General features: G+C 43.6%; 1 protein-coding gene across 1 annotated transcript in view; it reads left to right on the forward strand.

Annotated features, from left to right (window-relative positions):
• The first annotated feature begins 20,461 nt into the window (after nt 1–20,461).
• The window catches only part of GALNT15 (polypeptide N-acetylgalactosaminyltransferase 15), a 50,342-nt gene continuing 45,856 nt past the window's right edge, over nt 20,462–24,947 (forward strand). The window contains 1 exon segment of the mRNA XM_025376994.1: nt 20,462–21,883. Coding sequence (XP_025232779.1) covers nt 21,339–21,883 — 545 coding nt within the window. The 5' untranslated portion in view covers nt 20,462–21,338.

Genomic DNA, 24,947 nt, shown 5'->3' on the forward strand with positions numbered 1-24,947 from the left:
GGTTGGAATGTTCTTGCTCTGTGGATACTGTGAGTCTGATGACTAACCATGTTCCTTTCTTTACACTGGCTGCTAGGAAGCCCAGAGTCAATTTGTAGCTCACTTCTAGGAATTGTACAGACTTATACTTAGTTTGCTAACTTTACTTCTGTTTTTATCTTACTTCCTGAGCATACTTTCCCTTCAACCCCATGTACTTAGCTATTTATTTTGTCGGATTGAATTGGATGTATATACCAGCTGCCACAAGTCCTTTCAGAAGTGAAGAAGGGAATAATAAATAAACAAATAAAATGCAAATGGTAATGCTCTTGTTAGGAAGAGGCAGAGCTGCTGGTTTTTGATGCAAAGCTACCTCCTCAGGATGCAATGCTTTTCTCCCTGACTCATGTAGAAAAAATACTAACGCCCAACCCAGGAAGTGCCTTTCAGCCTTCTCTCTGACACTGTCTTCTGGCCTCTTCACACAGCTGTGGTAGACACTTGCCTTCAATAGCACACTATCCTACCCAATCAAGGCTACGATTCTCTCTACTGGGTTACAAGCTCAACTCAGGACTCTAGGAGAGTGATGTCACTGCTGGGGTAGAGTGCTGCCATAGTTGTTCCAATTAATTTATTTGATTTATTTGCATGGTTATGAGAAGGGCTTTTGAAATCAATATGCAAATGTAATTTAAAACTTAAATCAATATTCTGAACCAAGAGCATGGGCATTTTTAACTGGAATGCAGGATAGCCTTAAATGGCTGAAATTATGGCTCTTTGTGACTGATGACTTGGTTCTCCATGGGGTTTTATTTGCAGATGCCAGAAACTTGGTTATTCCAACAGCTCTCTTGTTCAGAAAGCAAGGAGGCTGTGTAGGGTGTTCACGATTTCTTCACTTTCTTCCGGCTGCATGACTATTCAGAGGTTCTGTACAAATGGCTAAGGCAAACTCTCCATATTATAAGCAACATTTACAACTCAGTCCATGAACTGTATGCCCACTTTCCATCCTAGAATCCTAGTGCTGAAAATTATCTGGGTGAACATCTAATGCAGGCCTTTCATTTTATGAATAAATAAGCTTAAGGGACTTGTCCAGGATCCACATAGGGAATGAGTGGCAGAGTTTGGACTGGGATCCAATCCCCCTCACAACTCTGACCAACCCAGAATCATATGCATAAACTTCAATTCTAGCCTCCTAAGACAAGCTTACCAGGGATTTCCTCCAGTCCTGCTCTACTTCCAACCTACTTTATATATTCAAGGTACCCTCACGATACCGTCTATGCCCCAAACCATCTGAATACACAGCCTTCTGAACCCATAATTGAACATGAGGCCTAATTGAAGGCTCCCATGGGCAACAGGAACTCTGTGTAGGTGAACCCAGCCTTGCCTCCTCTCTCAAGTCAGGGAATGCCTACATTCCGGCCAGATGGACACCTTGCTTATTAGCAAACCACTGTTGTCAGGAGTTGTTCCCAGCCTTGCACATTATCTCTTTCAGGGACCATCTCACATTTCCAGGGAGATTACATGATTTTCAAAAGCCTCCTTTAGAGACAGTCCCACCCTTGCAAATTGGGACACAGTACAAAGAACATTCAGGGAGTAAAGCCCAGCCCATGCAGCTCAGGGACTGTTGCCCTCCTTGTCTTCCTGAGACTGGAATTTCCTACAACACCTCACCCTTCCCCTTCCAGGTGCTCTGCGAGTTTAGGGAGAGGTGTTTGGTAAATTGACAGCATCTGGATCATATTAGAGATTTAAATGTCAGGCTAAAGATATTTTCTGGTCTTTTCCAGAGGGCTAAGATTTGAGTGCTCATCAATTCATCTCCTCCATAACTACTTGGATTTTACACTGTAAATGTTCACAGGTTAGCTGTTTCTAATGCCTCTCCATCTCAAATGGTAGATAAAAGTGGAAGCGCTCAGGCCCCACCAAGCTGCCAAGAAGTCACGAGCTGTAGGCGTGTGACCCATTATTTGGATGTTCAAGATTATAGTAATGCTGGCTGGAGTTTATTTCACACATCCACCCTGCTGTCTCTGGCTCTGATCCAGCCTACAGAAGGGAGGCAGAAGATTTCTTAAATGATGGTAAACAATGAGGTCACAGCCCAGAACAGCCCAGCCCTCCTGGCCCCAGCCAAGAAAACACATTCTTAATGGTTACAGGAGTCCTGTGATTTGCTCTAAATCAAGGAGTCATGGCTGGTAGGACCAACCAGACTGGGACTCACAAATTAGGAGATCCACTTAAGGGCAGTGGCTTGGAACTAAGAGTTCTCACATGAGTCCCCAGATCAGTACCCTAGGCTCTAAACTCTAGCACCTAATGCAGTACCTAGCACATAGTAGGTGGTCAATAACCCCAGGGGCCTTCCTCCCTGGGCTGTAATTCCAGAACCCAACACAACACCTGAAACGTAATTGGTAGTCAATAAATGTTGGGTGAATTATTGCATTCATAAATCAATATCTGGATGGATAGATGTATGGAAGGATAAATGGATGATTTGATGAATGTTGTTAAACCTCTACTTAAAACTGTCAAGTCAAAAAACTGGACTCAGCTCCTTGCAAGGCAATTCCTTTATGCATTGAACCCTTACTCTTATTGGCACAAAATTCTCCCATTGATTGAACCAAAATCTACCATACTGTACCTTGCCCTTGGCAGTTCTAGTTTTCGCCTTTCTTTCTGCTCTTCCTAGAGAGAACTTTCAAAGGCAAAGCAGACCCTCTCTGCATTCTCATTCTCTGCAGTAGCATTAGAAACTAGTAAGAAATGCCATATTTGTTTAGGTGTAGAATCACAAGGGTAAACTTTATTTTACAAGTCTTTATTACCTCTAAGACTCCACCTGTTCTGGTTTTCCCATGCGTGAGTGGAATGATTTCTCTGAAGAGTCCTAGGTTTAGGGATCCTTGCTCCCTGTACCAACAGCAGGCATCTCTATATCAAGATGGCGGCCACAAGAACCCCCTGGATACTTCAGTGACTTTGTAGTGTGTCGATTAGCTAGGCCAACCTACATTTTCCAGAATCTTCTTTCATATATGTTTTCAGTTAGAGTGGGTATATTTTCCCCAGTTCAGATATTTGAAAGGATCTCCTAGGCTCTACAGAGTATACTCACATAAGGCTTTTATTTAAAGGCAACAGGGAATGAAAGAGAATGCAGGGAAGCAGTGTAGGTCTGAAAGGCATTTTGCAGCACAAGCTTTGTCCACAAGGGCCCAATCTTTGTGCACACAGACCGCGTTGAATCTCTGGATTGAACTGCCAAGATCTGTGCTAGGAATCTTAGCTTCAGGAGAACCCACTGCAGAGAGCTATGTGGCTCTGTAAGTAGGCAAGTCCGGCTACTCAAACCAGTGAGGCTAGGTGCAAACCACCAATAAGGAAGATAACACTGGGGACTGCCAGGGGAGTGTTGGACCTTAAATAGTACATCCCATGTCCCACTGCCCTTATCTTGGTCAGGAGCCAAAAACGAAACATTGATGTATCCCTGGAAATAAAAATAGAACTTTGCCAGTGATGTGGTTTGGCTTTGTGTCCCCACCCAAATCTCATGTTGAATCGTAATTCCCAGTGTTGGAGGCGGGGCGTGGTGGGAGGTGATTGGATCATGGGGTGGTTTCTAATGGTTTAGCACCACCACCCCAGTGCTGTCTTGTGATAGAGTTCTCATGATATCTGGTTGTTTGAAAGTGTATAGCACCTCCCCCTTTACTCTCTCGCTCTCTCTCTCTCTCCTGCTTTGCCTTCTGCCATGACTGTAAGTTTCCTGAGGTCTCCCCAGAAGCAGAAGCCTGTGCAACCCACAGAACCGTGAGCGGATTAAACCTCTTTTCTTTTATAAATTAACTAGTGTCAGGTACGTCTTTAAAGCAGTGTGAGAATGGACTAATACAGCCAGTATCTCTATGGTGGAACACAAGAGAGATTCTTGGGAGATTAGAAGGGCAGAGAGAAGCAAGAGTTGTTTTGCAGCTCACACATGTTGCTGATCTGCTGACTCGCCTCATTGGCAGGAAGCCACTGCTGGACCTGCAACTGCTCTATCTTCTCCTGGATCCTCCTTCAGTTTCCGTTTTCTGGGCCAGTCATCTATGTTTAGCTCTATGACAGAAGGCCCCAGCTTCTCCAAGACACCCAAACCACCTACATCAGAGGCAATAAGAAAAGACACGGGTTTTAATTCATCTTTGTGGGACTCCACCTTGTACCTAGGGATTCTAACTTGTTCTTGATCTCCCCACTCTGTGTCCATCCTTCCTTCCCAACTGCATGCACTGTGGACTTAAAGTTACAACACCACATGTGAAGACAATAAGCTTCCAGAAGCTACTTAACCTGTTCCTATAGTGATGTAAGGACATATCTCTGTAACAAATCTTTAAAAATATGTGTCTGTCTATCTATCTATCTATCTATCTATCTATCTATCTATCTATCTATCTACCTACCTACCTACCTACCTATCTATCATCTTCCAGTGGCTCTGCTTCTCTGGTTGAGTCCCAACGCCTGGCTAATACAGGTACTCTGCCACCTTCTGGGAGCCTAGCCATTGGCATCTTCCTCCTTCTGTGTTGCAGAAAATGCCAGATGGTGGCCAATTCCCTAGGCTCTGCCTGTATGAACACTGCCATTCCAATTGTAAGCTCCTTCTGACAGTCTCTATTCTGTGTGCAGGTGGAAGGCTGGGCAGGCAGCCCTGTTCTTCACTATGGAGTGGGCTGCACAGACTAGCAGATGCCAGATAGACAGCCCAATAAACTCAGCTAATTTCTCACAAGAGGAAAAATGCCAAAACAGTGACAAGAAATAACTGAAGAAGTCCACTAGTCATGAAAAATAGTGATTCTTGGATATCTAATAAACCTTGAGACAGGAGATAAGGTAAGATAACGAGACAGAGATGGGGGTGCCTTGCCATATGGATTTCAGGGCCAACTTCCAGGGCTTCCCTTGGTACTCATAGAATGCCCCAGTGTGCACATAATATAAAGATATATTTTCTCTGGACTCAAACCCAACAGGTGGAGCTTTGCACATCTCTTATCAGAGAGGTTGCAAATTGGCAGCCCGTGGGCTGAAGTTGGCCTGCCAACATGTTTTCTTTGAACCCGACAGTGTTTTTAAATTTTTTGCCAACTTCCACAAATTGGGGATTTCGCATTAAAAAAAAAAATTCCCACTTTTCTTGAAAAAAATCAGAAGGTTTGGCAAGTGTAGGCCTTTTTTCCGGCGTGGCAAAAATTGACTGTAGCTGAATAACAGCTGCTCTTGTTAAACAGGGATAGAACTCTCTAGCTCATGCTGTTCCACCCAGCCTGCTTCTCTTGCTTATGTCACCTGCCTAGCTTCTGGAGGCATCTAAGTTTACAAGCACTGGCATTCCCATCTGTAGCAGATGCTGCCTGGCATCCTGCTCATATCCTTTCCCATTGCAGTAGAAACCCAGGCTGGACTTCAAACTGCCAGGATCTGCACCTTTTTGCCTGAGGACTTTCTTTGGCAGCCACTCCCTCTCTGGTTGCTCCCCAACAGGCCATAAGTGCACCTTCTCAGCAGTCTTCAACTGATGAGAGTTGGTGTATAAATACCGTAGCTTCCTTCCCATTGGTTGGAATAACTCTGAGGCACACATATATGGTACCCTGATTTTCAGAGTTCTCCAACGCCATTACATTCTAGATACCCACAGTGGTAGCTGACTTGATAACATGACCTTTAAAGGCTGCCTTATCCTCCCTATCTCTCCTCCCCTCTCCTTTACCAGTATTTTTTTTTACCACCTGAATAAACCACTTGTACATTTTATTGTATAGTAACAAGAATTCATAGCAGTTATTTTCTGTAAAGTTGCATGAACACTGAATTAGCAGATATTGAACAAGTGTTCCTAGAATAGAGGGTTAGGTTCCTGTGAGCTTCCGGTCACAACATTGTTGTCAACTAATCAATAGATAACCTTGTTTTAGGTATGTCTATGTTTAAAGACATCTAAATTAATATGTATTATTAATTCATTAGCATTGAACTCATGGCCAACAGCACTATGACTTATGCCTAAATGAAGCTCATCTCACACATGAATTTTCCGTGTAAGGCACATTGCAGCCTTCTTTTGCTCAGGAGCACTAGACAGCCTTCAGCACTACATATGGGGACCATTTTAAACATCAAAGTAATCAATAAAAAGCACAAAAATTGGGAAAACATGGTGCTGTGCAGAACATGAAAAGGACACTTGTTTACAATATGAAACCTGAAACGTGAATGCAGAGTATCACTTTGTTTGACCTTAGCTGAGAACATGTGCATTGAGTAACTCAAATTTTTTGCTGCTCTGTGCATATCCATAATCAACTGTGAAAGTGCCAAGTATATTGATTTTGGAAGTTACAAATTAATTTTAGTGAGTAGGCAAGTTTGTAAATATGAAATCTGTTCACAGTGAGGATCAGCTGTACCCCAGAATCTGCCTCTAGGGGACCTCAAGTGAGGACATTATTAGAAGTGCTTTCTGTTCAAGTAATTTCCTCTTCAAATACTTCAGTATTTTAAATTGAGAAATATACACAACTGGTAAGAAATATAACACAGTGGTTTTCAGGCATTGGCCAGTAGGTAGCAGAGGTAATGATCCCTGAGAGAGAGAAACCAAATGAGGTGAGTCCTGTGATTTACCCAGTGTATTGCCTGGAGGCAGTTACAAGGTTATAGTAACCAGATGGAAGGAAACCAGGTGGAACTTAGTGGTTCCCCTGAGTTGAAGAGACTGAGCTAGAAGTCTGGGGAGGCCAAGGAGGTTACAGTTTGCAGTTCTGAAGAGTAGAGAGGTACACGCAGAGACAGCTCCAGTGATTTGCAGAGTCTTCATATGAGTTCTGATCAGAGCGAACATGTGACGTAACAACCCAGTGTGTGTTCTGGGAAAAGATCCACCTGAAAGGAGCAGAGGGAATAATCCTAAGAGCTCACAGAGAATTAGGGATAGTGTTTCCACCAGTCAAAGTGGAAGACCCTGTACTTCATGGGGCATCAGATAGAGTACTCAGAAGGGTCTTGCCTCAGTGGTGGGGAAAAATTGACCCTCAACTAAAGACCGCTCAAAAAATCAAGCTATTTTCCAGTAAGTTAACTATATTCTAGAACAAAACTCAACAATACTTATAGGGAAACAAAAATGTCCAACACTCATCAAGATAAAATTTACGATGTCTGACATCAAATTAAAAATTACCAGGCATGCAAGAAGCAGGAAAAAATGACCCATAATGAGGAGAAAAATTAATAGAAACAGGCCAAGAAATGATGCAGATGATACAATTAGTAGACAAGGACATTTAAACTATTATTATATTTTCCACATGTTTGAGAAAGTAGAGGAGACATTGAGCATGTTAAGTAGAGACATGGAAGATATATATATATATATATATATATATATATATATATGATTAAAATAGAACATCTAGAGATAAAGTTAGAATGTCTGAGATGAAAAATATGTTGGATGGGATTAATAGCAAATTAGATACTATAAAAGAAAAGATTAGTTGAATTGAAGACATAGCAGTAAAAACTATTCAAGATTAATTCAGAGAAAAAAAAGATAAATCAGGAGCTTTATTAGAGTATGGCTTCTAGTGGCACATCATTCGAGTCTGTCCCTGGAACCTTATTGACACATGGTGCTTGTGGCCCTTGGGAGGGCACAGAAGGGAAAGCTGGACAAGGCGCTAAGTTTCCTAGATACTGTGTGAAGCAGAAGAAAAAGGCTCCTGCCCGGGCTCAGGCTCCAGATGTCTCCAACGCTCTCTAACTTTCCTCTTTCAGGCCTTAGAGATTTGGTGGGTAGCTGCTTCTACCTGTTATATTTTAAGAATATATATTTAACTGGCAAATAAGAATTGTATGTACACAATGTGAAATTTGATGTACATATACATTGTCTAACAATCACCACAATCAAATTAATTAAAATATCCATCACCATCCATAGTTATCATTTGTGTGCATGTGTGTGTGTGTATGTTGAGAACACTTAAAACCTGCTCTTTAATCCAATTTTAAGTAAACAATGCAGTATTCCTAACTATAGCCACCATGTCATACGTTCGATTCCCAGAACATCTTCATTTCATAACTGAAAGTTCATACCCTTGATGAACATCTCCCCATTGCCCCCACCCACTGGCAACCATTTTTCTACTCTCTGCTTCTATGAGTTCAGCTTTTCAAGATGAGACCACACACTTTTGAAGGATGTTCTTCTGAGGAAATAGGAAAGAATGGCTATGAAGTTTCCTGTCTCCTCAGTTCTTTGCTCAATTTTTGTCCTCCTATAAACATAGTTTGTTTCTGTTTTAAGACTTGCTATTCTTAAAACAGAATAACAAAATAAGGAAGAAATAAATGTCTTAAATATTACACTAAATTTTCATAGCTCTTGTTTCTTTCTTAAAAATTTTTTAAGAGATGGGGTCTTGCTATGTTGCCCAGATTGCTCTCAAGCTTCTGTCACCAAGCAGTTCTCCTGCCTCAGCCTCCCAAGTGCTGGGGTTATGGGCACAAGCCACTGGACCTGTCTTATAGCTTCTGTTTCTATTGGATGATAAAATATAAAATCAAGGATGAGTTTGCCTTTCTCAGCAACTTCTCTGAGCTTTTGTCTTAGGCCATTTTTAGTGCTATCGCTGCATGCCACAAACTGGGTAATTTATAAAGAACAGAAATTTATTGGCTTACAGTTCTGGAGGTTAGAAAGTCTAATATCAAGGTGCCAGCATGGCAAGGGCACTCTTTCTGCATCAAAACATGGCATCAGGCACCACACAGCAAAGGGCAAAGAGACAGAGAGAGCAAGAAGGGGTGAACCTACTCCCACAATAGGGAATCCTCTGCCATGATAAAAGCTTTGGTTCACTTATGAGGGTAGAGACCACATGATCTCAACACCTCTTAAAGGTTCTATCTTCCAATTCTGTCACAATGGCAATTAAATTTCAACATGAATTTTGAAGGAGACAAACATTCAGACCATGTGAGCCCCTTCTCAGATATTACTAAATATACCCTGAATAAATGCTGGGGTCCTGCACAAAAGAATATTAAAACCTCAGTAAGACACCACTAACTTTCTTTTAATTATAAACTATTTCAAACATACTGAAAACGATATAGTAGACACCCATATGTTTATATTCCAAGTTTTTAAAAGGTTGATAATTTGTTGGATTTGCATCAGAACTTTTAATTAATATTTTGAAGTTATAGATATATACAGATACAAAGAAAGGAGCTAAAGCCTCCTTTGTCCAACCCTTCTAGTCTCTTCTTTCCCTCCATTCCCAGAATTAATCATCTCCTGAAGGTGTTTTTCTTTTTAATAATTTTATATATTATCATACATGCTTAATATGGAGTGTCATTTTTATTATTATAACATTTACATGAGTAATATCACATTATCCTTTTGCAACTTACTTTTTTCACTCAATATTCTGTTTTAGAAATTTATTTGTGTTGATTTGTGTAGATTTAGTTCATTCATTCTAACTGCTTTATTTTATGATGTTACATGAACATTTAGTAATTTCATGTGTTTTTGCTATTACAGTGCTTCAATGAACATCCTTGTAAATGTCTCCTAGTAAACATGTACAAAAGTTTCTCCCAGAAGTAGAAATGCTGAGCTATAGAGCGTGTGTGTCCTCAGCATTACTGGGTATTCCCAAAATGTTCATCAAAGGACACCAATCTATACGCCTGGCAACAACATAGAAGCAGTCCCTTTCCCCTACATCTTTAGCTGAATCAGTATTATCAGGTTTAAAAATTTGTCTATATCTAGACTCCCGTTTCTGTTCCATTGATTTGCTTCTCAATTATATGCTAATACCACACTATTTTAATGATTATAGCTTTATAAATCTAGATATCTGCTAAGAGGGATTTACCTCCTTGTTCTTCATAATTATCTTATTTATTCTTGTTATTTTATTCTTTTGTAAGAATTGTAGGATAGATTGCTTGTTGTATTAGTCTGTTTTCTCACTGCTATAAAGAACCTCCCTGAGACTGGATAATTTATAAAGGAAATAGGTTTAATGGACCTACAGTTCCACATGACTGGGGAGGCCTCAGGAAACTTACAATCATGGCAGAAGGGGAAGAGGCACCCTCTTCACAAGGTGGCAGGAGGAAGAAGAGAAAGCAAAGGGGTACAAACCCCTTAGAAACCATCAGATCTCATGAAAACTCACTCGCTATCTTGAAAACAGCATGGGGGAAACCACCTCCATGATCCAATCAACTCCCTCCTCATCCACAGGTGGAGATTACAGGTCCCTCCCTCAACACGTGAGGATTACAATTCGAGATGAGATTCGGATGGGGACACAGAGTCAGAGCCTATCATTGTCAAAATCTATGGAAACTCAGTTAGTATTGGAATATCATGACAGTGAATTTCTAGATGAACTTGGGAAGAATTGACATCTTTTTCACATCGAGTCTTTCTATCCAGGCTCATGCTATGTCTCTCCAGGTTTACCTTGATTCCTTCAATAAATTTTATAGTTTTCCCATATATTGTGTGAGATTTATTACCAGGCAGTTAGAATTTTTGTTGCTGAAATGCCACTTTTCACTTACCAGAAAGGTGAAGATCAAAAAGATTAAGAACACTCTCCACTGGTAAGATTATAGGAAAATGGACAATCTCATCTTTTATTAGTGTAAGTGTAAATTAATACAACCTCTTTGGAGTATAATTTTTAATAGTTCTAAACTTTTTAATGCATACATTATTTGAGACATTTCATTTCTAGAAATTATTCACAAATATATGCACAAATATGTAAAATTTTTTGTGCATGATATTAAGGCAGTATAATTCTACAAGTATAAAATTGGCCACAACCTAAATGTGCATCAGTAGAAGCTTGGCTAAATCAATCATTGATTAGTTGATCTGTTCAATAAGATTATGCAATCATTAAATAGAATGAGGCAGCTTTATAAATACTTATATGAAAAAATATGCAAGATTTTATTTTTTTCTTTTTGCTTTAGATTTACTTTGCTCTTCTTTTTCCAGTGTCTTAAGGAAGTAGGTTAGGTTATTGATTAGAAATCTTTCTGCTTTTTTAATATAAGCATTTGCATCTATAAATTTCCTTGTAATACTGCTTTAGCTACATTCCTTAAGTTTTAGCATGTTGTGTCTTCGTTTTCATTTATTTCAAAGTATTCTCTAGGTTCTCATGTGATTTCTTCTTTGACCCATTAGTTATTTGGAGTATGTTGTTTAGTTCTCAAATATTTGTGAATTTCTCAAATTTCTTTCCAGTGTTGATTTCAATTTCATTCTATTTTGGTTAGAGAACACACTTTGTATAATTTAAATCCTTTTAGAGTTACTGAGGATTGTTTAGTGGTTTAGCAGATAATATCTCCTGGAGAACATTCCATGTGCACTTGAATACAATGTATTTTACTATTAATGCGTGGAAGAAAGGAACGCCTCTTAAAATCTCCTTATTTTCATATCATACTGCCTCTTCCCTACAGTTATTTCAAAGCATCTCACACTCTAAGCTTGAACTCTCTTCCTCTCATGCTCAGTCCATAAGGTGTTCTTTGTTTTTCTCCTTCTTCATCCTCCCTCTTGCCTCTTTATTATGTATTATTAATATTATCATATTATTATTAATATGATGGCTTCTCCTCCTCTTCTTCCTTTTCCTCCTTCTCTTTGTTCTCTAAGTTTCTCTAAGTTTTCATTATTCAGATTCTCCTAGAACAAAATGGAACCTGAGAACTGACCCCAACGTAATAATTCACCCCCTTTCCCCATGCCTCTTTAATCTCTCTTTACCCATTTTCCTGAATCTGCATTGCAAAAAGTACAGGAACCAGCCTGGCAAGGAGATAACTCAATACGATCAGAACACTAGGGTTAAAATGAGCTGGTGAAGACAAATTTTCCTTCTACATCCACCTTCCATGGATCACAGACCCCATGGGAGATCCTTGTAAACAAAGTCTTAATCAACTATAGCAGGATTATCCTCCTGCCTCAAAGTCTCCCACTGTAAATTCCTTCTCAGCCCTCTGTGTACCTAATGGAACCAAATGTGAAGCTTTGATGGTGGCAACCTCAAAGTTGGAATCAATTTAGCTTAATTCATTATTGATATTCTACTAAAAAGCCCCTTTGAAGTCACAGCGTCAGCAGATGCCAAAAACATAAGATCCCTTACAGCTATCTAAGCTCTTACAGCCTATGGAGAGGTGGAAAGGTAATTGCACTTTTGTTGAACAAAGACTTAGAAAAAATATCAGATATTTATATTTTATTTTTCTCATATTAACCCAGATATTTGTACACATCTCTGTGATTGCTCTCAGAACATTATATAACTATAATTATGTGTGGGCCTTACTGGCTATATCTTATTCATCTTTTTATTTCTTTGCTAAGCACTATGCATGGCACATAGTAGATATTCAGTAAACATTTGCAGAATGAATGGAGACAACACAATAATAAATACACCCAGTAGGGCTTCACAGTGCTTTTCCAAAAGAATATTTTTAGGTACTGAAAACCCAATATATTGGTAACATAACTCAAAATCTATCCCAAGCCCTGCGTTGTTTTTTTTAAGGTATAGTCCTAAAAGTTCAGTGGCATTTTCAATCCCTTCAATCCTACTTCCAGCCAGTGTAATTATTGGCAAAGCCTATTTCAAATGAGTGCTACACATGCACATGTGTGCTCACACACACATGCACACCCACATAACACACACACACACACACGCCACATATTTGCTAATCTGAGCATAGAGGATGGTGCACTCACCCGGCCTCCTACACCAGGAGTGGACCTTTATTGTCAAAATTAGAGGGATAATGGAGGACAGAGATGCACGTGTCTCCTAAACCTCTCAGACCTTCAAAGACACCTGGACCTCAAATTAGGGGATAAGATATTTGAGGTACTTATATATTTTGTTCTCATAATTTCTTCTGTACCCTAGCCTTTTCCTTATTCTGATAACTAGCATTACTGGTCTTCATTGCTTCCAGGACAGAACGGCATTGCAGAATGCTGACAGCATTCTATCAGAATTGAATGCTTGGCTTTTGAGGTTCAGAACACTAGATCAGGACATAAATAAAAAGTTGATAAGAATACCTGAAGAGCAACAACAGAGCCTCCTGGTTCTGTGCAAGGGCCAGAAGTTCCCTGAGCAGAATCTGTTGAGAGTGAGACTATGGCATCAACAGTGTCTCATGCCACCCAGGGAGGGCTCATGTGGCCAGCTTTAGGGTGGTTACAATAAGAATTTTTGTCTCTAGTTCAGTAGAACAAGAGAATCATTGGTGGCTGAAAAGATGCAAGAAATAAGGAGAGAATTTCTCTGGCAGTGTCCTCAACATGAAACTGAAAGGCACACCACCTAAATTTTTTGGTAGTCATTCTTCTAGTACATTTGCCCCTAGGAGCTGGCAGGAGCTTTCTGAAGTTTCGTTTCTAGGCTCAGGAAGATGTTGATTTGGGTCATGGCCATTGTCCACATCTAGGTCATTCCAGAAGGCACTGTTAGGTATACTCTTGCGTCCCCAACCTCCTAGCAGGCTGGATCCACATGGGGTGAGTGTAGTGTCATTACCTCCCTCCCAGTGTGACACTCACCTGGCATTAGTGAGCAGTCTACTGAGCAAAAGAGGTAGTTTCCTGAAAAATTGTCCTTAGAAGAAAAAGTAGAATTGAGTGATTAGAATCAATCTTAGAATCTTGCTAGAGTCACTGAGACTAACTGGATTTTTACAACAGGTTGACTTTATAATGTCAGGCATGACTTTGATTTACCCTTTAGCGTATTATTGTAGGCATAATACAGAATATGTTGAAGAATGTTTGACTTCTGTTAGGACTTTAAATCTAAGAGAGTACTAATTACATAATTACATACTTTACGGCACAGAATATAGATCAGAAAACTTGTCATAGTCCGATTTATATTAAAAAAAGTAGAAATAACCTTGCTGAATACCATAGGAAGTTATTTATTTCACCAATTAATTTACTCCACAAGTATAAATAAAAAAAGAAGAGATAAATTATTTATTTTGGTTGATACCTGTGTCTTAGTTTGGGTTCCCCTGAAAGCAGACTCTGAGATAAAAGCTTGGATGTAGACGGCTTATTTAGAAGAGAACCCAAGAAGTGCAAGTATGGATGGAGGGGAGAGTAAGAAAAAGACAGTGAATAAAGGATGCACAGATGAGCGGGTTACCACTGTGGACAACTGGGTCCTCAGTCCTGCCAGGAACTCTAGAAATCCTAGAACTCTAGGAATTCTGGAGAATTATGTAAACTCTATCTCAGAATAGTGCCACCAAGGCTATTCACTATTACCCACTATTACCTACTGAAATATTTATCCACCAGTTTCCTTTTCTTAAGGATTGAAGTTGTTTCTGAAGTTAAATCCCTAGCACTTCTGGCCTGCTCTGCATGAAAGGTGAGCCGCTCCCTCACGCTGGGGAAGCCCTCAGGCAGAGAGATGCAGGCCCCGGAGGTGGGAAGCTATTTTTGCACAGTTACTGTCTGTCTGCAGCTGCACGTGAACTCACAGCTGGGGCAGAGGGAATAGAGAGCAGTGCATCTGCCACGGCTGCTGCAATCTCTTTGGGAATTAGAACGTTTCTAAATTCATGTATATATCTTTTAAGTACGCTCTGCCAGGAGAGGAATTGTTGAAGGAAAAGCAAAGAGACTTTGGATTCTGGTGGGTTCCTGAAAAGTATCCTAAACTTGTCCCCTAAGCCAAGTCCCAGGACAGACATGATATAGGGAAGTAATTAACAGAAACCCTCAATAGTGTCCCCATCTTTTACAGCACAGGGAAATGACAAGATCCCAGAATCTCCTTCAAACAGCATGGTGTGGGAGCAGAAGAAGCCTGTTGGGTGTTTAGGCTGGTGGGTGTAAGGCAGCCTCACAGAGTCCCTCATTCCCCCGAGAAGAGGGATGTGGGCATGTCACAGAAAGCCTGTGATCCACAAAGGCCTTGGTTATGGAGAGCAGGTGGATGTAGCAAAACCTCTCCAGAGAAGTGTCTGTAGACCAGATAGGGACAGAGCCCTTTCAGAGGACTCTGATGTATATGACAAGGACAAGGATAGGTGCCTGGGCCCTGTGGGACCCCTACGAACCAGACCTTGCCCTGGGTAGAAAGTGAATGGTGAAACCTTGAACCTCCTGAGGTTGGTTTTACTACCAAGGAGAAGGGGTTCATGAATTCACTTACAGTAAAAATAAAAACTTTCATCCTGCCTTGCACATCTGAGTCTATGGCCTCCATACACATGGAACAAAGCTCCTTTGTTGCCCTCTCATACCCAAGCAGAACATATCCTGGGACCAGAGAGAAACAACTTGAGTGTGGGCCCCTTTCTTGTCATGTAAGGGAGATGTGTTCTTTACACTAGTGCTCTAAGACTTTCTCATACATTAGAGGCATTCAGAGGGCTTGTTAATACTCAGAAGCCTAGGCCCAACCCCATAAACACTGGCTCAGTAAGTCTGAGAAAGGCCTAAGAAGGACCTTTGTTCTTGGTTACCTTTTGATATGGTTTGGCAGTGTCCCCACCCAAATCTCATCTTGAATTGTGACTCCCACAATTCCCATGTGTCCTGGGAGGACCCAGTAGGAGGCGATTGAATTATGGGGGTAGGTCTTTCCTGTGCTGTTCTCCTGACAGTGAATGAGTCTCACGAGATCTGATTGTTTTAAAAATGGGAGTTTCCCACACAAGCTCTCTCTCTCTCTGCCTGCTGCCATCCATGTAAGACGTGACTTGCTTCTTGCCTTCTACCATGGTTGTGAGGCCTCCCCAGCCATGTGGAACTATAAGTCCATTAAACCTCTTTTTCTTCCCAGTCTCAAGTATGTCTTTATCAGCAGCATGAAAATGGGTTAATGTGCCCTTGCATTCAGTGATGGCCCTGCTGGTCATGGCTGTGCACAGAGAAGGCACTTCAGGCACTGCGGACACCAGGCCTCTCCATGTTAGCCCTGTGTAAAAGCCATTCCCTGCCCATGCTTGCCCCTGTGCCATTTAGACACACAGTAAGATCCTACTCTGCAGCACTGTTCCTTCCCAATAAAATCCATAGCCAGATCATGAAAGAGGAAACAGAGAGTGAGGATGTGGGCTAGGCTACCTTGGGCAGTCTGCAGAAAGGGAGGAGTTGGGGTTGGTCATTTGGATAAGTGGTTGCATGCCATCCATTTCCCTTCTTCCCTTTCTGAGGTCCCAGAGTGTTACCTCGCTGTTAAGAATTTATTTGTTGCATAATGCATAGTGTATATCATATCACTCATCTCTGAGAGTCATTTATTGGACAACCATGTGTTGCCGGGCCAGGCACTGTGCTGAGTGTGAGAGAGACAAAGACGGAGCAACCACTAATGGGGGAGACCAAAAAACAAACAGCCATCACTGTGTGTTATAGCTGTCTCAGTTCATTTGTGTTGCTGTAAAGGAATACCTAAGGCTGGGTAATTTATAAAGAAGTTTATTAGGCTTGCACTTCCGTAGGCTGCACAAGAAACTTGTGCCAACATCTGCTTCTGTTGAGGACCTCAAGCTGCTTCCATTCATGGTGGAAGGCAAAGGGGACGCTGCACCTGCAGGGATTACATGGTGAGAAAGGGAGTAAGCAAGAAATGGGGGCGATGTCAGGCTCTTTTTAACACCCAGATGTCACAGGAACCAACAGAGTGAGAACTCATTCACCCCGTCTCCCTCTGCTCCAAGCGGGGAATTCACCTATTCATGAGGGATCCACCCTCATGACCCAAACACCTCACATTAGGCCCCACCTCGAACACCGGGAATTAAATTTCAACATGAAGTTTGGAGGAACAAACATTCAAACCACAGCACCAAGTCAAACGAGTGCCTGGGGTTAAGTTATTTGGGGAATCGCCTCTCCAGCTTCCCTTATTCTTGCTGTTTTCACCTCAGCTTGAGATGGGAAGAACAGCAGTTGGGCCGTTGATGACATCTTCTTGAATTGCTTGGGCCAGGTCTGCTATTGCTTTGCAGATTCTTTTTTTTTTTTTTTTTCCACTAGCTGAAGTCTACTGTTCCTTTAGTGAATATTCTCAGACTCTGATTTGTTCTGACACTTTAACCTGCCATCCACCTGAACAGAAAATTTTCATTTTTTTCTAGGCAAATAGCAGACTTTTTAACACCAAAGCTGACATGGCTTATGAGAAAACAGACAGATGAAAAGCTAAAGAGAGAAACATAGACACCCCAGTGGCAGTCTAATCTTGGTGTTGATCATCTCACCTCTCTGAGCACTGAGACAGCCTGGAGGTTAGATCAACGATGCTCTGAGTCCCAGGAGAGACCCATGGCCTGCATCTGGGGCTTCACCAGATCTAGTTTATCTTGAACTGGAGCCAAGAATCCCAGGCCAAAGTCACCCAGCCCCAGTTCTTTTGGGAGCCTTTTTTCATGGACTGTCTCCATCATGGGAAGGCCAAGTTCAAGCCCGTGGGCTGAGGAGGTTAGTGTGATGCCTAGCCTCACTAGAGGTTAGGAAAGAGATGGAATAGGAGAAGGAGAGAATGGAAATGACAGAGCGAGAGCAAGAGTTGAGAGAAGGTGGAGGAGGGTGGGAGGGTGAGGAAGGCAAGAGGAACAGTATCTGTTTCCTGCGGCTGCCATAACAAAGTCCCACAAGTGGGTGATTTAAATAACAGAAATGTATGATCTCACAGTTCCAGCAACGAGAAGTCCATGATCAAGGTGTTGGCAGGGCTATTTCTTTCTTAGGACTGTGAAGGAGAGTCTGTTTCATGTCTCTCCTAGCTACCAGTGGTTTCCTGGCCGTCTTTGATATTCCTTAGCTTTTAGATGCATCACCCAGCCTCTGCCCTCTTCTTCACATGGCGTTCTCTGTGTATGCCTGTCTCTGCCCAATTGTCCCCTTTTTGTAAGAACACCAGTCATATTAGACTAGGGTCCACCCTAACGACCTCCTTTTAACTTGATAATCTACAAAGATCCTATTTCCTGTCAAGGCCCCCTTCACAGGTTCCCCAGCAGAGGCAGGGCTTCAATTGTAATTTTGGAGGACATGATTCAACCCATGATGGGAGCAAGGGTGAGGAAGAGAGGAGGAGGGAGCAAGGTCTGGGCCTCGTGTGCCAGGTGACAGGGAGGGATGGGAGGAACTGGCAGCAAAGCTGGCAGGGACAGCAGCAAAGTCCTGGGGAGTGGAACAGTGTGCTTTGCGTGCTCTGGAACAACAGCAGTGAACAATCAAACAAAAGCCCTGCCCTTGTGGAGCTTACGTTTTATGGGCGTGGGTGGAGAAACGGACAATAAACACCTTAGTATTTTAATTAGCCAGGTGTTGAGAAGAGCCACAGAGATTCTCAAAGAAAGCCCCGTGTGGAGCAGGGTCCAGGAAGGCTTCGTTAAATAAGTGACATTGGAGTGAACACAGAAATGAAGAAATGAGCCGTGTGGATGACTTTCTGGGGAAGGAGTGCTCAGGCGGCCGGCTGGCCAGGGTGGCAGCTCTGGGGTGGGCTGTTCTTGGCAAGTTCAAGCACAGTGTTGCTGGAGATGGGTGGAAGATGGTGACTGTGCACACTCAGTTTTCTGAAGGCCTCCTGGATTTGAAACCTTCTAATCCTTCATCCTCATTAACCTCAAAATGTCCCCAGAAATTCTGAACTACATCTCCCAGGGTGTCTGCCTCTTGAATTTGGAAATGACACAGTATCCCCACCTGGCAATACAGCCTAATTTGAGATTTGGAAGACACAATTCAATCCAGAAATTGCTAAGTACTGTCCACTGGGGCATTACAATGGGATCCCAGAACAACCACATGTAACCCACTATTTCACCTCTGACTTCATGAAAACACACGTGTACACATGCTTGTGCATGTGTGTGTGCACAGACACACCACACACACTGGAAGAAACAACTGAGTCCAAAGGTAAGACTTTTTTTTTCATGAGATTTTCAAGCTGACATTCTAAGATCAAAGACAAAAACAATGAGCAAGTTCATTGCAGGACTTCCCCAGTGGCAGTTTTTCCCCCTCCACTCTTGGTTGCAGACAGCATGGCTGCTTTACAGCCATCAAAAGAAACACAGCTCATGGTGATGGCCAGTTATCCTTCAGTCTGTTCAAGACAGAAGCCCCAAAACTGAGCATGCTGGATTCTCTTCTCCCTTCTACCTACCTCACTCCCTCAGTGATCTCAGGTCTCATGGCTTCAAACACTATCTGAGTGCTGCTGGAGTCCAGCTTTGTATATGCAGGGCAGACCTCCCCCTGACCTTCAGCTATCCTACATCCTGCTGCCTCCACTTCATCTCCTCCTAGCTGTCTAAAGGACACCTCAAATGTCACATGTTCCAAACCAAGCCACTGGCATTCATCTCCTTCCACCTTCTCTCCTTCCCCATCTTGGTTCATGGCAACTCTATTCTTCCAACTACTCAGACCAAAAATTTGAACTCATCCTTGACTCTTCTCTTCCTCTCACATTAGTCATTAATTCATCAGCAAATCCTATATGTTCTTCCTTAAAGTATATCCACAAGCTGACCCCTGTCACCACTGATGCCACTTAGTGCAAGCCAAGAACCTCTTGGTTGGTCTCCCTGCTCCTGCTCTTTGCCCCCCACTGATTAGTCTCAATCCAGCAGCCAGAATGATCCAGTTAAAACCCAAGTCAGATTGTGTCTCTCCTCTAAGGGCTCCCCTGTCACACAGAGGAAAAGCCAAAGTTCCTTCAATGCAGCCAGGGGGTGTCCTGCATGGTCCTCCTGCCCCCCGCCCCCTTGGCTCTCTTATTCCACTTCCCATCAGGCTCCACCCTGCTCTCTTTGCTTCAGCCATGCTGATCTTTTGCTGTTCCTCAGCATGCCGGCATACTCTTGCCCTAGAACCTTCACATTTATCATTCTGTCTGCCTCGAACACTCAACCTCAGATAGCTGTGCAGCCCTCTTCTTTACATAGATGGTAACTCTTCCATGAAACCTTTCTCCACCACTCAGTGTCCCTTTCCAAGCCCAGCCCGTGCTCCCCAGGCCCATGCCTGCTCTGCTTTTTTGCCTTCATCCTCATCACCATCTGACCCAGTGGATAGTTTTAGTTGTATCTCTCACTAGAATGCAAGCTCCATGAGACACACATTTTTGTCTGTGTTATTCATTGCTCTACTTCCAGTTCCCAGAACAGTTTTGGCACATAGCGTGTGTTCATTAATTACGTGTTGGTTAAATGAAGGAAGCTTTATGATGGAAGGAGGAATCCACTCCTCTTCCAGCGTCCCCCTCAGTGCCCAGGGCAGAACAGGCCTTCAGCTGCTCTTGTGGGAGCAGGAGGGACTTGCAAAATCATCTCCCTTAGCTCCCTCATTTTCAGGAGGACAGGGACAGTGGTCCCCAGGAAGGGAAGGAGAGTCCAACCTAGTTTGGCTGATCCCCTGTGGGAGGCTGAGGTGCAAACAGACAGCTGCAACTCCTTGCATCTATGCCACACACACAGCCTTTCTGAATCAGAGGGTATTATTCTTTCCTTCTGAACTCTTGGGATATTCCTGTTTTGATTTGGCTCTAGCAGTGACGACGCCGAGTTGTGCAAAGCCTGGGAACAGTGAGGGCATTAGGACCAGGAGTGAGGCGCACACTTGGCTCTGGGTTGTGTCTGGCAGAGGGATCTCGGCTGAGTGGAGCTATGTGTGAAAGGAAACCAGGCACTGCCTGCCGGCTTTACATCTGTTGATCTGACCTGACTGGAAGCGTCCAAAGAGGGACGGCTGTCAGCCCTGCTTGACTGAGAACCCACCAGCTCATCCCAGACACCTCATAGCAACCTATTTATGCAAAGGGGGAAAGAAACACCTGAGCAGAATGGAATCATTATTTTTTTCCCAAGGAGAAAACCGGGGTAAAGGGAGGAAAGCAATTCAATGTGAAGTCCCTGTGAATGGGCTTTCAGAAGGCAATTAAGGAAATCCACTCAGAGAGGACTTGGGGTGAAACTTGGGTCCTGTGGTTTTCTGATTGTAAGTGGAAGCAGGTCTTACACATGCTGTTGGCAAATGTCAGGAGCAGGTTAAGTGACTGGCAGAAAAACTTCCAGGTGGAACGAGCAACCCAGGTTCTGCTGCAAGCTTGGAGGAGCCTGGAGCGGGAGAAAGCGAACTTGAACATGACCTGTTGCATTTGGCAAGTTCCAGCAACATGCTCCTAAGGAAGCGATACAGGCACAGACCATGCAGACTCCAATTCCTCCTGCTGCTCCTCATGCTGGGATGCGTCCTGATGATGGTGGCGATGTTGCACCCTCCCCCACACACCCTGCACCAGACTGTCACAGCCCAAGCCAGCAAGCCCAGCCCTGAAGCCAGGTACCGCCTGGACTTTGGGGAATCCCAGGATTGGGTACTGGAGGCTGAGGATGAGGGCGAAGAGTACAGCCCTCTGGAGGGCCTGCCACCCTTTATCTCCCTGCGGGAGGATCAGCTGCTGGTGGCCGTGGCCTTACCCCGGGCCAGAAGGAACCAGAGCCAGGGCAGGAGAGGTGGCAGCTACCGCCTCATCAAGCAGCCGAGCAGGAGGCAGGATGAGGAAGCCCCAAAGAGGGACTGGGGGGCCAAGGAGGAGGACGGGGAAGTGTCTGAAGAAGAGGAGCTGACCCAGTTCAGCCTGGACCCACATGGCCTCCAGGAGGCACTCAGTGCCCGCATCCCCCTCCAGAGGGCTCTGCCTGAGGTGCGGCACCCGCTGTAAGTAAGGCCCTTGTTTTCCCTTCCCTGATCCCGGGGCATGATCAGGTGGTAGCAAACTCGGGGATGCAAACTTTCCGTACCCTGCCTCTCCTGTCCCTAGAGCAAGTGCTTTTCAAGATGCAGCACCTGGGCCAGCAGCGTCAGCATCCCCTGGGCACTGGTGGGTTCTCAGAAATGCAGATTCTCAGACCCCATCCCAGACCTGCCAAACAAGAAACCCTGGGTGGGGTCCAGTGATCTCTATGAACAAGCCCTTCAGGTGAGAACCATTGTCCTAGAAAGCAGAAAGCGAGGACTCTGACTTGTTCATTCTCTTCTCCATCCTGGGTTCTAGTTCTTCCGTCTTTAGGTCAAATGGCTTCGTTTCTACAACACAGAAGGGAGGTTAGAGCAGATATTCCCCAGTTCTAACCCTCTGACTCCACTACATTTTGATTTTAGGGCTATTGTTAGTGTTTGCTTTTAGTTTGGATCAAAATAACAATTGCAGTTTACATTTAGGGGCTCTTCCCACGTGTCTGGATTTACCTTACAAGCTTTTAATGTATTAACTCATAAAGTCCTGGAACGTACTCACAGCTCTGCAAGATGGATGCTAGTAATATCATCACGCTTATTCTATAGGTATGAAAACAAGGCGAAGTGGCTTTCACAGTCACGCTGCTAGTAGGTAACAAAGGCAGGATTTGAATGCAAGCATATGAGCTCCAGTCTGCCTGACCCACCGCTCCATACCACCCTCCTTGGGTCACTAGACTAAGGAATCAAGTCCAGTGCCTGAGAGCCAGAATACTGTGCTGACTGCAATTTACCCTGCCAGGGTGGCCCCGGCCCCAGGAAGTAAGCTGAGAAGTGTAGGTGATGTGCAGAGCTGTGCCCAGGGAGATGCTAGCCCATCCTCCACACCCCCTGCTCCCTTACTGTCACCATGGCTGGCCACTGAGGAGGGAGCCTTGGTTACCAGCACCCAGGGAGCAAGGCAGCTGCTTAGTTTTAGTTTGGTGATTTAGGTCCCTTTTCCTACAGGCCATTGCTCCTCCCAGAGCCTGGAGAGTTTCCTGGAAAGCAAACATTTGTGCAGAGCAGCAGTTGGAGGTAGGGCCACACATTCCTCGGGTCCCTGATCTAGTTCCCCTCAGCCTGGCTGCTCAGCCACTCACACTCAAGGGTGTGCAATTGCAGAGTCAGCAGCCGGGAGTGAACATCTCCTTAAATTGTGTGCCCTAGGTGCCTCACTCACCTCACTCTACTTCCATTTCAACCCCGCTACACTGTTTTCAAGCCTTACCTTTAAAAGCTATTTTCAGGAAATTCCCACCCCATTCTAGTTTTGTGCCCTCCTTGCACCCTGGAGTTTTAACTCATAGCACTTACTACAACTAAAGCCAAATGATCATTGATGTATTTATCAGTCAAATGCCTGCTTTCCCCGCCATGCTGTGAGCCCCTTAGAAGGTCAGGACTGAGTTTGTATTGTACATCTCAAAGCCCAACAGGCAGTAAAGAAGTGATTGCTGAATGAACAAATATGTAGTTTTCAAATTTGTTGACACTATTTTTCATTGGCCTGGAGCAAGAATGGGCATCCTCTTTTTGCCAATGAGAAATATTGCCTGAAACAAGAGGATCCATGACTACCAAAGTGATACGTGTGTGTGACTTGTGTGTTTGCATAGCGCAAATGTGTGGTGAATATGCGTATTTGTAGGTCATGGTATATGTGTGTTCGTGCCTGTGTGTTGTATATATTCTCTGTGTTGTGTGTGCACTGCATTATGTGTATTAAATGGATGTCGTGCGTGTATGTGTAGTACATGCATGTACTGCATTGTGTGGTGCCTATATGCTTGGTGCATGTTACTTTGTGTATGTGGTATGATATGCACAGGTATGCATTGTGCATTGTATTGTCTTGTATGCATGTGTGTTAATGTGCGTGTATTATGTGCATGGTTCATATATGTATTTTGTATTGGGGTGATGCCACATGCATTGTTCATCTGGGTGTGTGTTGCAGTTTGCTATTTGTTTTGCATATGTTTATGTGCTGCATGTGTGCACAGGTATTGTGTCGTGACTGTTTCTTGTGTATGATGTGCTTCTGTGGTGCATTGTGTTATAAATGCATTGTGTGAATGGTATATGCATACATGTACAAGTGTGTTTATTATGCATGTGGTATAAAGTGCATGGATATGTTGCATGTGGCACAAGTGCAGGTAAATTTTGTGGTGTGTGTGCTGTGCACGTAATTTTTATGTGCTGTGTGTGTAGTGTGCATGGGTGTAATTCGTGTGTATTGTGTATCTTGTGCATGTGCTGTGATGTGCACATGTACTGTGCATGTACCGTGCCTGTGTGTGGTGTAGTGTTTGTTTCACATGTTTTTGTGGTACGTGTGTGTATGTATTCTTTGTGTGTTGCATGTATGTTATAAATGTGTGTGGTGTGAGTGATACATGTGTATGTGTGCAAGCATGTTGTGTGTGTTATGCATGTAGTGTGATGTTCATGAGTGTGTGATGTGCACTGTGAGGTGCGTGGTGCAAGTCTGGGTACATTTTGTGTTGTGTGTGTTTGATGTGCACTTGTGTGCTTATGTGTGTGTGCAACACTTCAGTGGTTGCTTCTTCCAGCCAGAGTAACCAACTCGTCTTGACTTGCCGCCTGAGACTTCCCAGATTTTAGCAGTGAAAGTCCCAGGCAGTCAGGAGGAAACTCCTCAACCCCTGCGAAGGGAGATGATTGGATTCTCCAATCCTCAGCTTGCCAGGGTTCTCACGGAACGGCCGCCAGCCCTGTGCGGAGGTGCTCAGCGCCCTCTGCTGGCCCCGACTGGGGCGTGCGGCCTGCACAGCCCAGGCCTTGGCCGCAGACTCCCCTCTCCAGTCTGCGGTTCAAGCTCTGGCGCCTTCCCTTCCCTGGATTCCTGGCCTGTGTACACAAGAGAGTTCCTGCAAAGCAAGGCAAACGATCTCCACCCTCCCCCCAGGGTGACAGGACTCTTCTCCTACCCCTTTAAATCTGGGCCACACTACACCACATAAGAGAAACAGCCATA

This window comes from Theropithecus gelada, chromosome 2 (genome assembly GCF_003255815.1).
Source record: "Theropithecus gelada isolate Dixy chromosome 2, Tgel_1.0, whole genome shotgun sequence".
Lineage (NCBI taxonomy): Eukaryota > Metazoa > Chordata > Mammalia > Primates > Cercopithecidae > Theropithecus > Theropithecus gelada.